The sequence below is a fragment of the Sinohyriopsis cumingii genome, chromosome 2 (genome assembly GCF_028554795.1).
Source record: "Sinohyriopsis cumingii isolate HCF-2022 chromosome 2, ASM2855479v2, whole genome shotgun sequence".
NCBI classification, from domain to species: domain Eukaryota; kingdom Metazoa; phylum Mollusca; class Bivalvia; order Unionida; family Unionidae; genus Sinohyriopsis; species Sinohyriopsis cumingii.
The window spans coordinates 13,994,596-14,011,573 of NC_142962.1; the positions used below are offsets into that span (position 1 = coordinate 13,994,596).

A 16,978-nucleotide genomic window follows, 5' to 3' on the forward strand; every position below is an offset into this window, starting at 1 on the left:
TTATGAAGTACCGGTATATTGGATTAGTGGAGTTGGGAAAGTGTTAATAGGCATACTAGTTAGTGATTTGTCGCCTGACAATTGTGTTAAGTACAAGACTGATGTACCTGCTGGATGGACCCGAAAATTGTGTTAAGTACGAGTCTGATGTACCCGCTGGATGGACCCGAAAATTGTGTTAAGTACGAGTCTGATGTACATGCTGGATGGACAAAACCGGCATGCTGGTCAATCCCCCTTTTAGTGGTATTTCAAAATGTAGATTAATCAAAATAAATCTGATCTAAATAAAATACAGGTAATTTAAAAAGAGAATCAACTTTAATTTGTTAAACAATTTAGCCCTCTGGGATCATGTGCTACAAAACTATATCTCCCTAGGGTGAATATAAACTGAATAAATAAGAATGAAAAAGATGAAATTAATAAGTAAAGATATTTATATCAAAATATGTCTGTCTGAACAAGCAGACTATAGCATTGATAGACTTTAAACACTAATACAGCATCATGAAACAGATGAGAAATCTACCATAGTAGTCAGTAAAGCACGCTTTTGGCAGAGCTGATTGTACTGAATATTTTTATTTTGGATCAGATTTGTCCAAATAATAATACCTGTGAGCTCTGGAAATGTGTACATAACAACTTTAAAGAACAGTTATCCAACATATTGAGGCTGACTAAACTAGCTACATGTATGTTTATGCCCCATCAGACAGAAGAATGTGCAAGCATGACTCTCAGTACAGAACAATATTCATACACACATAAGGAACAGAGTATGCTCAGAAACAATCAACAGATTAATACTTGTACAACTAGAGGCAACATCTTTAAAGACTTTGATTTAAACAGATCTCTTAACAGAGTGGAGCAGGAAGAAAGAGAAATGGATATTGAAGTGTTTGGTAAACAATGAACTATGGCCGTTTCATCCTTCTCCTTTTCTTTCTAATCCTCCCTTATTTTGGTGACCAGGGAGGAGCTCCTTGCTTTAGGTAACTTCCTGTCAGGATCTCTTACTAAATTGTACTTGGGGAACAAATTTTCATTATCTCTTTTTTTATGCTGAGATACTTAATCAGTGACTGATGGGATAAATAAAATTAGCACAGAATTTGTGAGGGGCAGATTTCAAGCTGCATAAGTTTGTCACCTTGTGTACATTTTTTATTTTTTTATAAAATGGCAGTAGTTGTTGTCATAGTTTTCCTTCTTCACTAACAAAAACAAGTACCTGTGGCTGTGGCAGTTTTTTGTGTCTACTGGAAGAACAATATGATAGACTTTTGTTCATTGCCACTTCCAGACCCTTTTTCTATATATTTTGTTTGCATGAGGAAATTGCATTAGTTTTCTGTTTTGAAGATAACACCACAATGTCTTTCTGATTTCAGTAAGTAAATCACATAGAAGCCTAGGGCACCACCTACAACTGACAGACCTTCTAATGATAGAAAGACCATCAAGTTCTTATGTGCATTGAGAATTTATTGTATTATAGGCTGTGTATCATGAATCATATCGATACGTGGCACAGGTATATCATTTCCCCCCTATGGTCCATAAAGTACAATACATTGTACTTGAAGGTTTAGTGTTTGGGTTTGGTCAAGTGCTCAGTAGCACATCAGCTCTTGAAAGGTTATAATACTAATCAGAATTAAGTCACTTGCCCTGAGACACATGACCATGGCTGACCTGGCTTAGTTTGGTCAAGTGCTCAGTAGCACATCATCTGTTGAAAGGTTATAATAATACTAATCAGAATTAAGTCACTTGCCCTGAGACACATGACCTGGCTGACCTGGCTTAGTTTGGTCAAGTGCTCAGTAGCACATCAGCTGTTGAAAGGTTATAATACTAATCAGAATTAAGTCACTTTCCCTGAGACACATGACCATGGCTGACCTGGCTTAGTTTGGTCAAGTGCTCAGTAGCACATCATCTGTTGAAAGGTTATAATAATACTAATCAGAATTAAGTCACTTGCCCTGAGACACATGACCTGGCTGACCTGGCTTAGTTTGGTCAAGTGCTCAGCAGCACATCAGCTGTTGAAAGGTTATAATAATACTCAGAATTAAGTCACTTGCCCTGAGACACATGCCTATGGCTGACTTGGCTTAGTTTGGTCAAGTGCTCAGCAGCACATCAGCTGTTGAAAGGTTATAATAATAATAATCAGAATTAAGTCACATGACCTGGCTTAGTCTGGGCAGCATATGAACCTCATCTCTCTGATTGCAGGTCCAGTGTGCTAAGCACCGAGCCAACATGGCTTCCAGGCAAATGTGATAAATATAGTAGTATCCCCATGATGGGATAAAAAAAATGTAAACATTTTTTTGTTGCTTTTTAAAAAGAAACATGTTTGCCCATCTGCCATGATGTTGAATTAAATTCTGTTTGGTCACTGAGGATGGGCAGTTCTTTTCAAGTTCCTTGAACACAAGGATTAAAACTTAACCTGGAGCAGGAACCCTTTTCTTTTCACCGATTATTTGCTGACATTTTTTCTTTGAACCTTATTTTGATGCTTAAGCTCAGAGAATGTGGAAGGTCTTCTAACTTGAGGGCTCTTTAGTCCTAGTAAAATGAGAAAAGTAACCTGGACTGGATTTTTTTTGTCACATTTTGTTATAAAAACAGATTCAGTTAACAAAATGTAAATATATGTGTCAAGTTAAATTTCCTATTTATGCCAATTAACATACACGTGAAGTGATTGATAGACATTTTGGATTTTTTGGTAAAAGAGTGTCAACTAGAGCTGTATCACATGTCTGTCTCAGGGTGCAAATATTTAATATATGTATGTAAACATGATGATAATGATAGTCTGAAATAAATTCATTCAATGACTTTAAAGTTGTGGTCTGTGCTTTGTATGAATCAGGGATGATAGTTTGAAATAAATTATTTCAATAACTTTAAAGTTGTGCTATGTACATGAATAATCTGGCATAGAACTTTTTGGCATAAATCTTAATGTTGATCATAATACTGGTTATTTCCATGGCCTTTCTGAAATAGGATATTGCAGTAACAGTCCATCCGTCTGTCCCTCTATTTGTCTGTTGATTTGTTATTTCCTCCTTCCATCTGTGCCTTTTCCTACACCTTCAGACAGACAACAGCATAGCTGTGATGTTTTGAAGATGCCAGTCTTTGGTATTTAACAAGGTTGTTTTGTAAAATCAGAGATTCTTAGAGATTTCATTTTTCTGTTCATCCATTAATTTGTCAGTCCATATTTCCTCCTAAATTACAGGGTTAGGGAGGGGTTCATGAAAATTTTGTATAGATACCCTGGGGTAACAATCTACAAGATGGCCAGCAGTTTGGCTCCCACCCCTAGGGACATTGGGAGGTGGCCAAAGGTCAGATTGTCCATATGGTTCAATAAAAGTAACATTTTCAAATATTTCTGACCAAACTTGATATAGGGTATGCAGTTGTATCAGGAAGACATGTCATACAGATCCCCATCATGACCCCAGAGTTACTGTTTGGGTGGAGGAGCATGGAGGGTCTTCTTGGAATATGTAATAAAAAGAAAGAGGATTTTGCAGTGGCATGCAATAACAGTTGCTCTTCATGTTTTTCAGAAAAAAACAATGAGGCATTACTTAATGCTGGATTTGGGAATATATCCCTCCCATATTGTGACTCCATAATGTATAACTGGAGTCACATGTGTCTTCATTTGTTCAGAGATTTTTTAAAAAAAATTGTTTAGAGTTCACAATAATACTTTTAAAAATGGACGTTTTCAGGATTTGCATAGTAGGTTTTTCAGCCATCAAAAATTAATGTTTGGTCTATATTTGAATTTATTATGATGAACCATCAAAGTTTAAAATGTTTACAGCATGTATGTGAATGAATTTCTTTCTTTTAACATTTCTAAAATGATTTAGCCCACTCCCAACTGGTATGTGACACCAACATTTTTTAGCCAACACCCTACAGGTACGTGACACAAGTTGGATCAAATTATTGTTGATGTTGAAAATGTATTGCCGCAGGTAAATGAAAAACAGGTTTTGCTAAGTGAAACTTAATACAAATATATATATATATATATATATATATATATATATATATATATATATATATATATATATATATATATATATATATATATATAAAATGGCATGTAAACTTGAAAACAAAGATATCTCACATCTCAACAATCAGCTATCATGTGTGTTTTATTTACTTAGATATGTGGAAGAGACTTCATGGCTTTGTACTGGTATCATGATAACTAGTAATCATGTCTTATTGCATTTCATGTAGCACAAATACTATAATAGTCACAATATTTAAGGTTTCAAATTTAGTACATGCTACAGTATCAGAATATCTGCAAATGACTGATAATGGTATCCTAGTCTACAGAATGAAAATTTATTTCCACAAATTCAGTTTCCTAGCTTACTGTACAGGTGTATATACACAGAGTAGAATCTTAGTTATTTAGACTCCTGCTCTCCTAATGCTTGCTATTATCTGAACTATTCATCCAGTCCTGGCTAAATTTGTTCCTTATTCATCTCTTTTTTTTAATGTCTATTAAATAGCATCTGTTATTCAAGTACACCCCCTTAATCAAAGTATTTTAGTGGTCTGAAATCCTTTAATCCTATTGAAATTGTGGTGCATTATCCAAAGTGTGAAAACAGTCATGAATGGCATGTTTGATTTTTCTTGAATTGTGATGCATGTTGGTCCCAACTGTGAGTACTGATTAATCAAAAAGTGGGCTATGTTTATTGTTTGTCACTAATTCAGTAATTGACACAACTTTTGATTTTAATGGCAATATTTCCTTGATGGAACTCACAGATGATGATGTTGTGTAGTCAGTGCCAAAAAACATCAAATTCCAGCCGATAGTGAATGAGATGAAGGCAATCTTACTGAGACGAAAGCAGCATTGAGAATGCTTTAGACACATGTGACATTCTCTGCTCATACTTGGGAATGCATGAAAACACCAAGTAGCTCTTTGCAGAACATACAAAAATTAGTGATAATATGATAAAAGACAATTTCAATAAAATATGCAAAAAAACTGTGCTTGGAAGCTTTTTTAGCGCATTGTATAACAATGAGAAAAATGGTTGAACATGATGTATCACATCAAAAATAATTTATGTTGATCATTTTCTAGTGTCTCGAAATGATGATGACAGTGATAATTTTATCTCTGTTGTATACCATGCAGATGATTATAATGATGACAACAATAATTGTTTCACTATTACTTTTGCCTTTGTTTTATGCTGTGTTAATTAATTGGTTTCCAAGATAGAATAAATGAAATGGTACTCTTTGTTTATCTCAGCGGAATATACATATATATAAGTATTGGTTTCATCTTCTGATTAAGTTAAACTTTTCATCAAACTTATCTGAGAAGAGCTAAAATAAACTGTTTTGTTATTGTCATCTGCAGTTATGTGACATGAAATTGGATGAAATTATTGTTGATGTAAAGGATGTGTATTGCCCCAGGTAGGTGAAAAACAGGTTTTGCTAATTGAAACTTATATATATATATATATATATATATATATATATATATATATATATATATATATATATATAATGTAAAGTTGAATACATGCTACAGTATCCGAATATCTGCAAATGACTGATCCATTAATGCATACTACATGCACTAATAATGTTATCATAGTTTAAAGAATGAAAATGTATTTTCACAAATTCAGTTTCTTTATCGAATGTACGGGTGTTTATACATTTAATTGACTCTTTGTTATTCAAACTCATCATTATCCAAATAGCTGGTATTTTTCAAACTATTCTTTTAGTCTCAGCAAAATTTGTTCTTTATTTAGATTATCTAACCACTGATGATGACAAGCACATGCCCCTAATTGAAGTAATTTAGTGGTTTGAAATATTCTAATCCTATTGAAATTGTGATGTATTATCTGAAGTGTGAAAACCATCATGAATCATGAGTTTGAGTTCTTGAATTGTGACACTCGTCAGTCCAAACTGTGAATTAATTACTGATTAATCGAAAATTTGATTATGTTAATTGCTTGTCAATAATCAAATAATTGGCTCGCCTTTTGATAATACATGTATTGGCAATATGTCCTTGTTGGAAGTCAAAGACAAGGAAGTTATTCATAAAAGGACAAATTCTGGTAACAATGACAGTGAATTGGATGAAGATAATGATTTTACTCAGAACCAGACAAAGACAGCCATTATTGTGGATCCTTTAGATACATGTGACATTTTATGCACATCCTTGGGATTGGCAGAAGACACCAGTGAGCTCTAAGCAGGAGATGCCAAAATTAATGATTATGAGAGATAAGCCTATTCAATAGAAAATGGGAAAAACAAACTGCTTAAAAGTTTCTTTAAGCTGTTTAATGGTGATAAAAACAGTGGAAGAGAAGTAAATGGCAAGCAAAATACAAGTTATCAGGTGATCTTTAGATTTGTCAGATCTGAAAAAAAAATTGATAATTTTTATGCACATCAAAATGATGATGTCAGTGATAATTTTTTCTGTTTTTATGCCTTGCATTCACGACCTTCAGTTATTCGAACTGCGGTATTATCTGAAGTTTTTTTTTAGTCTGACCCCCTGACATTGGAATAATAGAGATTCTACTGTATGTTTGGGGAGTCATGGGATCAACAGTAGTAGGCAGTTTGATGAATTGTTTGTATAGTAGGCAGTTTGGTGAATTGTTTGTATAGTAGGCACTGAGCTTGGTGAATTGTTTGTATAGTAGGCAGTTTGGTGAATTGTTTGTATAGTAGGAAGTTTGGTGAATTGTTTGTAAAATAGGCAGTTTGATGGATTGTTTGTATAGTAAGCAGTTTGGTGAATTGTTTGTATAGTAAGCAGTTTGGTGAATTGTGTGTATAGTAGGCAGTTTGGTGAATTGTTTGTAAAGTAGGCAGTTTGGTGAATTGTTTGTATAGTAAGCAGTTTGGTGAATTGTTTGTAAAATAGGCAGTTTGGTGAATTGTTTGTATAGTAAACAGTTTGGTGAATTGTTTGTATAGTAAGCAGTTTGGTGAATTGTTTGTATAGTAGGCAGTTTGGTCAATTGTTTGTATAGTAACCAGTTTGGTGAATTGTTTGTAAAGTAGGCAGTTTGGTGAATTGTTTGTATAGTAGGCAGTTTGGTGAATTGTTTGTATAGTAAGCAGTTTGGTGAATTGTTTGTAAAGTAGGCAGTTTGGTGAATTGTTTGTATAGTAAACAGTTTGGTGAATTGTTTGTATAGTAGGCAGTTTGGTGAATTGTTTGTATAGTGGGCAGTTTGGTGAATTGTTTGTATAGTAGGCAGTTTGGTGAATTGTTTGTATAGTAGGCAGTTTGGTGAATTGTTTAGCTTGCATAGCCTTCTGCTGCAGAAGAGGAAAAGACAAAACTTGTAAAGAACTGTTCATCTTTTAACAACATGATCTTCCTGGTTAATGTTGGTGTCTTGGGGCTGATTTTTTATTTTTAACATTTTCATGGCACGATTTTAGCTTCAGGATTAATGCATCATTTTGAAACGGAGAGAGAATGTGACCTAATTGTCTTATGATAACATAGTCAATGAAAATAGGTCACAGAATCCTGCTTTCCTTTCATGTATAGATTATTGAAGCCAAAAAGTGATGATTTGACTCATTGGTTGGGGGAAAATGATACACCTATGACATGATTCATGATACACAGCCTGCGATACAATGATATTAGTCCATATGTGTCAATGAGGACCATTTAATGTCATCAAGTCACTGGGGGTGATTCCAGAGATGGCTGATCAGACTGATCTTGGCCCGGAAGAGTCTGTTGCAGTGGGGACATGGATGTACAGGTTGCTGACTGGGAGTTGCGGAACTGCTGTTCTGGATTTGCACAGATCACGTTTCTCAGCTGCATCCACCAGTCTTTTCTGATCAAAGGCGACACTCTCCCAGCTGTCAGGATCAGTACCTAGGTTCTTCAGCGAGGCCTTGAGGGTGAACATGTACCTCTTTTTTTGACCACCTTGAGATCTCTTGCCTTGGTGTAGCTCTCCATAGAAGTCCTTCTTAGGTAATGCGGACAACATGGCCAGACCATCGGAGTTGTGCTTTACACAGCATGGTGTGGATACTTGTCATACCAGCCTTAGTGAGCACCTCTGTGTTCGGTACCTTGTCCTGCCAGCTGATTTTCAGTAGTTTTCTCAGGTAGCTCATACGGAAGTGGTTCAGTTTTTTAACATGGCAGCTATAAACAGTCCATGTCTTGCAAGCATAGAGAAGGGTGGGGAGAACAACCACTGCGTAGACTTTGAGTTTGGTGGCAATCTTGATGCCTTTCTTATCCCAGACATTTGAGCGGAGTCTGCCAAATGTTACACTGGCTTTGACAATCCTGGTGTTGACCTCATTGTCTATGTGGACTGCTTGAGAGAGGGTGCTGCCAAGGTATGTGAACCTGTCTACATTTTTGAGCTTTTGGCTATTGACAGTAATGGATGGTTCCAGGTAATATTCTCCAGGAGCTGGTTGATGCAGAACCTCAGTCTTGCTGCTAGAGATGGTGAGTCTGAAGTTGGTGCACGCTGTGGAAAAAGGTCAATGCTCTGTTGCATGCTTGCCTCCGTGCTGGAGTTGAGGGCACAGTCATCTGCAAACAGGAGGTCATGAATGTTCTCAACTTGGTCTTTGGTTTTGGCTTGAAGCCTCCTCAGGTTGAACAATTTCCCATCCAGATGGTATTGGACAACTAGTCAAACATCACTATCCTTGAAAGCATCCATCAACACTGCTGAGAACATGAGGCTGGAAAGAGTGGGAGCCATAAGATGCATCCTTGTTTCACACCGTTAGTAACTGCAAAGGGTTCGGAATAGCTACCCTGGTCCTGGACTCTGGCAAGCATGCCATCATGAAACTGCCTCACCATTTCTGTCTGTAATCAGCAAGTCTGTAATCTGCATGCTGGAAATACAACCAGGAATGTCAACATACATAAAAGGGCTCCATTTACCCTCCAAAGATGGAAAGACCATCATTCTATACACTCATCCTCTCTCAAGTTTCATAGATCATCATCCAGTGTCTCACCAATGGTACGCTGATGACACCCAAATATACAAATCTAGCACCCAACTGAAGTTGATGCCACCATCCAAGGTGTAGAGAGGTACATTTCTGATGTGAAATCATGGATGACATGTAACAAGCTGCAGATGAATGATGATAAAACTGAGGCCATTCTGATCACAACACAAAGACTTTCTCATTCACATCCTTTACCTCAAACAATAAATATCAGCAACACCAACATTAAATTCACACAATCAGTATGAAACCTAGGTGTTACTCTGGACAGTATTCTCACATTGCACCAACATGTCATGAACATATGCAAGGCTGCAAATCTTGAGCTGAGATGCATCAGCTCAATTCGCAAATATCTTTCAGTTGATGCCACTAAAACACTTGTGTGTTCATTAGTACTTTCAAGACTGGACTGTTGTAACTCAATTCTGTCTGGTTCATCTCAATATCTACTCCAAAAACTTCAAAAAGTTAAAAACACAGCTGCTCGGATCATACTTAGAGTACCATGATCAGAGCACACCTCCCCGCTGCTCTGTACCCTACACTGGCTATCCATTCGATCCAGAATCAAACACAAAAATTTGTTCTCTGTGCTGCGTTTCACTGACATACTCCAGTCCAACATATTTATCTTACCTCACCCATGTGTACACACCAACAAGATACTTACGCTCCTCTTCTCACAATCGTATACTCATTGTTCCCACTATGAAAACAAAGTCATATAGACAGCGTTCATTTGCATGCCAGGGCCCAGCAACGTGGAATGAATTGCCCACTGAACTTAGACACAAAGACACAGTGATCCCATTCAAGAGTGCTCTCAAAACTCACTTATTTCGACTGCAAGAACAAACTTAAAAACCTAATAATGTTTCCTACCTTAAATATTCTCAGCATGATTTTTTTATGTTTTCTAATTACATGGTGTTTGTTTTTGTAATCATATCATTATATATGTTTTTTATCTTATAGGTGTTATCTAATGTTTTAAATTAACTGTATTTTAATTAGGCTCAGTATTCTGCCCTTTCTACATTTAATTTTCAAATACCAGTGAAAGGAAGACTCCATAATGCTGTACATTTACTCATGTTTGACACCATTTTCAGGCTCGAAATCACTTACTGGTATCTGCATTAACACTTTCCCAGCTCCAGTAATCCAATATACTTCATAACTTTAAAAATTATTGTCATCATCACTACCATCAGCAAGTATTTACCAAACAAAATCTTAATGAACCATACCAGGAATCGGACGTTTTGGCTTTTCTAGGTAACCCGTATTTGAAACTTTTAAACACGCATTTGTTAAACTTCCTAGATGGAAGGTTCAAACTGCGCCACAATAATGCTTATTCCTGGGCACCATATGCAATCAAATTTAGTTTAACAACCATTCATGACATGCTTGAAGTACCCAGATGTTTAAAGTTGCCTACCCAAAAACAGATGTCGTGACAAGAACAGTTAAATAAAAATTGTATACTCCGACAAGCACATTTTCAAATGCGGGGCTTTCAATAAATTTGCAGGAGTTTTCACACATTACTGTTCTCCAAGTGCGTGAATATGTACAAAATTTGCACATTCATGCAATCACACACACTGACAGCGTCTCTGTTTAAGTACTTTACATACCAATTAATTACTTTTGCACAATGTTTCCCTATGGCTTTGCCAATACTTCTTGTTTGTCATGCAGGGAATAAGCTACATTTATTTCTGGTTGGTGGTTATTGTTTAACCTGGACTGGACCAAAAAAAATTCAGTGTAACATTTAACAGTGCTACACATTCAAATCGACCAAAGTAGTTCAACATAGTAACTTCATATAATTGTGGTTATTAAATGATGAGAAAATTACTTCATCATACACGTGGAACATGTTTGGAGTGTATAGTATACGCTGAACAGGCTGCTGGGTTAAGGTAATTAGCATGGACATGGGGGTCAGGCAGGCAAATTATGAAGTATGTCAGTTTGTGTTAATTTATAGATGGCAAGCAAGTATTTTCAATATTCTTTTTCATTTTAACTAATAAAAATGAGTGCCTGTCACTGCAGATGCTGTTTCAGAAGAATTCTAATTTTAAAGAATAATAAGGCAAACTACTAATAGTTATTCATGACTCATGAAGACTAAAATATCTTGCGTTACAATAAAAGCATCGATGCATCGATATATGAATAAATCATTTCACCCTACTCAATGGTATCAATTGCAGTGATCATGTTATTCAATTATTGGAATGCAAAATATCTTGTTCTTCATTTCATATGTATATGAAACATCATCATTTGAAGCTTTAGTAAATTGTACTAATTCTTCAGATCTTTCACACGGAGGATTGGTGTATTTTGTCCAAAACTTTTCTTTCACTCTTTGTACGTACATCTCATTCGTTAGATGGATGCTTGCATTATGCTTTTGAATAATATTTCACTTGGCATTAGTAACATTTCTTGCAGCAATAAATAATTGTTGGATGGCCCAAAAAAAGGAAACATTTTGCTAATGTTCTTTAAAGTTATGAACTACCCATGAATAAATTGTGTTGACATTGTTTTAGGGAAGTCTCATGTGTGATTGGAACAAAGTTCCAACTTCGTAATATTAACTATATCGTATACTTTTTCAACCAATAACGAGATGATCTATTTTTGTAAAGGCTTTATTTGACTGTGCTGGCAGGTCTGGGTCTGTACAGTTTGTTAGGAGTAATCAATAGAACAAACAACATATACCCTGATCAACAGGCACATTATGCTATGGCAGATTAAGATCTTTGTTGTTTGCAGTTTGACTTGACTAATAAGTGAGTACATAGGAAAAACAATTTGTGCATTCATAAATTATGATTTAACATAATGTATTTTACTGTGCCCACGCATGGGCATGATATTGATGGATCCAACACCATTCAGTGCATGCAATATATATATATATATATATATATATATATATATATATATATATATATATATGATTTTTATTTCAGAGTTCTTTTCTAGAGTATCAAGACTTTGTCCTCATTTACAGATGTTACTCAGATTTATTCTTCATAGCTGGAGTCACAAAAGATGAGGTACGGCCATTTTTACACAAGTTTATGGAAAATTTCTTTTTTGTTATACTTTTCAATTCAAAGTTGAGAATCATAACCATTTTAAGGAAAAGACCAACCACATGTACGGATGTTTCCAGTGTTTTGAAAAAATTTCATCAGAGTTATGGACTTATGAGGGAATAATCCAAAAGTGTAAATTTTTGTCATGATGAAAGCTACATTTTTTTCTTTTGAGTTTCTGCCGCTGTAGTTAATATTTTTTAACAATGTAAATGATAATATTGAAAATATTGCATACTGATGAATAAGTTTCAAGAAATACCTTTCAGATAATAGGTATCTCAGTTATTTGGTATTTTTTTCCCAGTTCCTTGTTTATTTCTTTCAAGTCCAAATTTTTTCCCTAACTGCAGAAAAATGTGAGGAATTTTTGCTTAAGTGTCATACTGAAGTAAAATGCATTCACCCATGCACCTTTAATTTGCACAAGGAAAAGTACCATAAAGTCTGTAAAATAAGCTTATACTTATTTTTGGGAAATTTGTGAGAGTCATATGCAATTATTTTTATGAAATGCCTCAGCAAAACATTGAGTACTTTAAACATTTCTGTACTTTTGCCAGTCAACTAGATTTTATAATAATCATTACTAGGATTAAATTTTGTGTGTAGTAGATTTTCTTCTACATGCATATTTGAACATATTTTTGCTTGAGGAATAAATGTGCTTATTTGCTTATTTGAACATCACTATGTGCTTATGATTATGACTTCAGTGGCAGTCTAAATAGACCATACAGACTCGCTCTAATAACCATGTAGTAGTATAAACAGACCATGTTGACTCACTCCAGTACCCCATATCAAAGTAAATAGACCATTCAGACTTGCTCTAATGCCCCTGTAGTGGTATAAACAGACCATGTTGACTCACTCCAGTACCCACTTATCAAAGTAAATAGATCATGCATACTCACTTCATGAGTGGTCCAGGATAGGCGAGAGATCACTGATATTTCACTTAAGTCACTGTGGTCAAAATCTTGGGCTGGGCCAACATGGTCTAAATCTTGGGCTGGACCAACATGGTCTAAATCTTGGGCTGGGCCAAGATGGGAAAGCTTGCCAGTAGCTAGTAGAGTTTTCCTTGGCTCTTCTTCCACAAGATATACAGGCAGCCAGTTATAGACTATTATGTGTTGAAAAATTGTGTTAACTCACAACAATTCACTTCATTGCACCTGAGGCAACATAAATAGACCATGCAAACTCACTCCAGTACCCTTGTGGCAATGTAAATAGATCATGCCAAATCATCCCAATGTCCCAGTAGCAGTGTAAATAGACAGCACAGACTGACTCCAATACCCCCCTGGCAATGTAAATAGACAGTACAGACTGACTCCAATGCCCCTTTGGCAATGTAAATAGTACAGACTGACTTCAGTGCCCCCTATGGCAATGTAAATAGACAGTACAAACTGACTCCATTGCCCCTTTGGCAACATAAATAGACAATACAGACTTTATTCCAATGCCCTTGTGGCAGTGTGTTGGTGTTGTAGGGTTTAACGCCATTTTTCAGTACAAAATAGGCTATAGATGGTGGCCAGTATTAATGGTGGAGGAAGAAACCAGGAAAACCCCAGAAAGAACCACCGACCCACAAGAAGCTACTGGAAAGCTTTCTCACATACCCACATAGTCTCAACCCGAGACATCAACCCACACAGACAGAGGTGAGATGGCAGTGATCCGTAATGGTGAGTGCTTTAGACCACTTGGTAACTCGGGGCCCCTGTGGCAATGTGTATAGATCATGCAGATTAACTCCAGTGCCTCTGTGCTAGTGTAAATAGGCCATGCAGACTCAATTTTCTCCTTGCTTTTTTCTGTACATTTCTGTTGGAGCTCATAATATTTAGGTTTGTATAAACAAGTTTTTGCCTTGCCATTTATCCTGCATGTTATGAAGAAGAATGTGTCTGTCTCACTTTCAAGGTGTAAAACAGAAGAGAAAAAAACAGTTTGCTGTCAGTTTGTTGTAATCAAACCTTAAAAATGCAGTAGACTGGAAACATTATTGGTCCCCAATGAATTCAAGTTGTACTAAAGTAATGCAGAAGTTACAATATTGGTGGTTACAGTAGTTTTAAATCTGGATGAGTGAGAGAATATGCAAATGTATGAGTAAACTATTTACCAGATGATATCAAGTTCTTTGCTACAGTTGTCATATGTTTTGCAGGTGCCACAGTAAGTTTAATTATGAAATGAGAAATCTGCTAATTTGTGTGGTTTACTCCAGTTTTTAAAAGACAAAATTGTGTTTGTTTTTATGTTTTGAATTTGGGCTATTTTTATTTCCTTTATCATTATAAATATTTTACTTTCAGAATGAAATGGCCATTTATGAGTTTTTCCACCTTATCTTGGAAACACTGGATAAATATTTCCCAAAGTTGGTAAGAGCTTAGACAGTTAAAAAAAATGTATGAAATTCAAACTAGGGTTATATACAAAGGAAGCAAGTCAGCTAGATCAGTGATCGTTTTACTTAAAAAGTTTCCTCCCTTTGTTAGTGTGTTGTATGTTGTTATTATTGATGATAAAAATGTCTTTACACCTTGGTTGTGAGACACTATTTTAATAACAGTAATACATAACCAGCTACTATTTGCCCAAACTATAACATTTTCTCATCCAGTTGGTATAGGATTATTGGAATGTTGTAGAACTGAAATATCAAGGACCAATCTGACTTCTTTGTCACAGCCCATATCAAGAACCAATGTGACTTCTTTGACACAGCCCATATTGAGAATCTTCTTTTCATTGGACATTTGTATGCATTTCACTCTGAGAAAATTTCTTGTGATCTTTTAAGACATTTGAGCATTATTTACCCAATTGTTTTTGACCAATTTTTTCCCTATCTCTATTCCAGTGTGGGTTAAGTGTATAATAATATCCTATTTTTGTTCCAGGGAGAGAGAAAAAACTTTATTTATTTTTTAAAATTGTTTTCCCGAGTCTAGTATCACAAGGTTTTGGAAACTGGGGGCACAAGAAGGGACTCTCACAGCTCTTGTTAAGCATACATTGGGTGTACACTCAAATGGCTGTCCCCTTTACTGTTTGTGGTTCATTGAAGTTGCCACACTGATTAGGGACAGAGGAAAGGCCCTTCTTCATCTTCATTGTTGGATGTTCCCAGGAGGGATCAGGATCTCTTCCCCATTGCAGAAAGTAAGCTCTGAGACCTTTGTGGTCCAGAAATCTAAGACCTTAGGATCCTGACTTTTTATACAGTGTTGTTCATGTTGGTGAGAGATTGATCCGGGGACCCTCATAAGGTAGGGAAGACAACTGAGTGAAGCGTATCCTGCACCCCTAGTTAGGGAGAAGCAGCACACTCTCAAACCTTGTGTCCTGGTTATGGTGACTAGCAAATTACGCCTTCCTGAGAGGAAAGATTGTTGATTTCACTCCAATAAATCTGGTGTCAGCTCCTCTATCACATCATTATCACCAGACCAGTCTTTGCAGATCATCATGTTTGTTTTTTTTACACTGGTCACTGATCATCCTGTTATTGGGCAGGGAACTGGTATTGGGTCAGTACCCCTCTATTTTCTGTGCTTTATCTGTCTGGTGAGGCAAGGGAGTCGGCAAGTACAAGACCAACTAGGGAAGGGGATCGGAACACACACACCCACTCATCTGAGGCTTTTTGGGATAAGTGGGTACACCTCCTTCTTGGAAGCAAGTCATTTCTGTTTATGTTGCCATGGCTGTCCTTCCTTTGGATGCAAGGCAGGACAGCCATCAAAGGCTGTGGGGTTTTTTTTGTCCACCTTTGGCTGGGGTAAATAAAAACTTGTTTGGTTGGGTGATACTCCCTCAAAGACTGTCTAAAGAAGAATTCTCAGCCACCTAGTAGGAGGTCCACCAACAAAGCTAGTCCTATCACTACTCATGAAGGGATGAGGGACAATGATAACCATGTTAGCACATCACCCTTTCCTCAGCGTAACAGGATGAAGACAGGTTGGGCTTTGATTTAGTGAAGACACTGAAAGCAGTTTCATGAATGAGATTTTATTTATAACTGAACAGTGAATGAATCTAATACCATATTCGTGTGCATAAAATCTGACAATAGGTTTAACAGATTGATGCACACAGAGTTCAACAATAAGAAAATGTTGTCACTCCTGAATGGAACTAATCCGAACATGTAGTCAAACATGAATCAACGTATAGAACTTAATAACAGAAGTGGTTGATATATTGATCTATCACCATGGATGAAGAATGTAGGATTTACAAACTTATATGAACAATGTATGAATCGATCACCAAGGAATAACAAAGAGTAGGGTTTATTCACAAATATGAACAGTGTATGAATTGATCACCAAGGGAGAATAAAATATAGAGTTTATACACAAGTATGAATAATGTATGATTCTATCACCAAAGGTGATCATTGTACAAAAATATGAATTTATGTTTCAGCCACAAGTAGGATCTGTTTATGCTTGATTTTCACTTGTATAGTGATATTGAATTGTTGATTTCACTCATATAGTGATATCGAATAACAATGATTCAAAATTGGAAAATATGTATCTCATGGCATCCAGCTGATGATCACAATACATTTCCAGCTCTTGTAATTTGGTCAAGGAGCCACCACATGGCTCACCCCAACCAGTCTGATGACGGATCCCTTAAAACCCTCCTTATTTCCTACTGACCAATTGGTCCAAAATCTT

At 36.1% G+C, this 16,978-nt stretch overlaps 1 protein-coding gene across 1 annotated transcript in view; it reads left to right on the plus strand.

Annotated features, from left to right (window-relative positions):
- Positions 1-16,978, plus strand: part of LOC149804358 (AP-4 complex subunit sigma-1-like) — a 50,168-nt gene that overhangs the window by 12,134 nt on the left and 21,056 nt on the right. The window contains exons 3-4 of the mRNA XM_089939382.1: positions 12,129-12,215; positions 14,594-14,662. Coding sequence (XP_089795508.1) covers positions 12,129-12,215; positions 14,594-14,662 — 156 coding nt within the window. The remainder of the gene's footprint in view (positions 1-12,128; positions 12,216-14,593; positions 14,663-16,978) is intronic.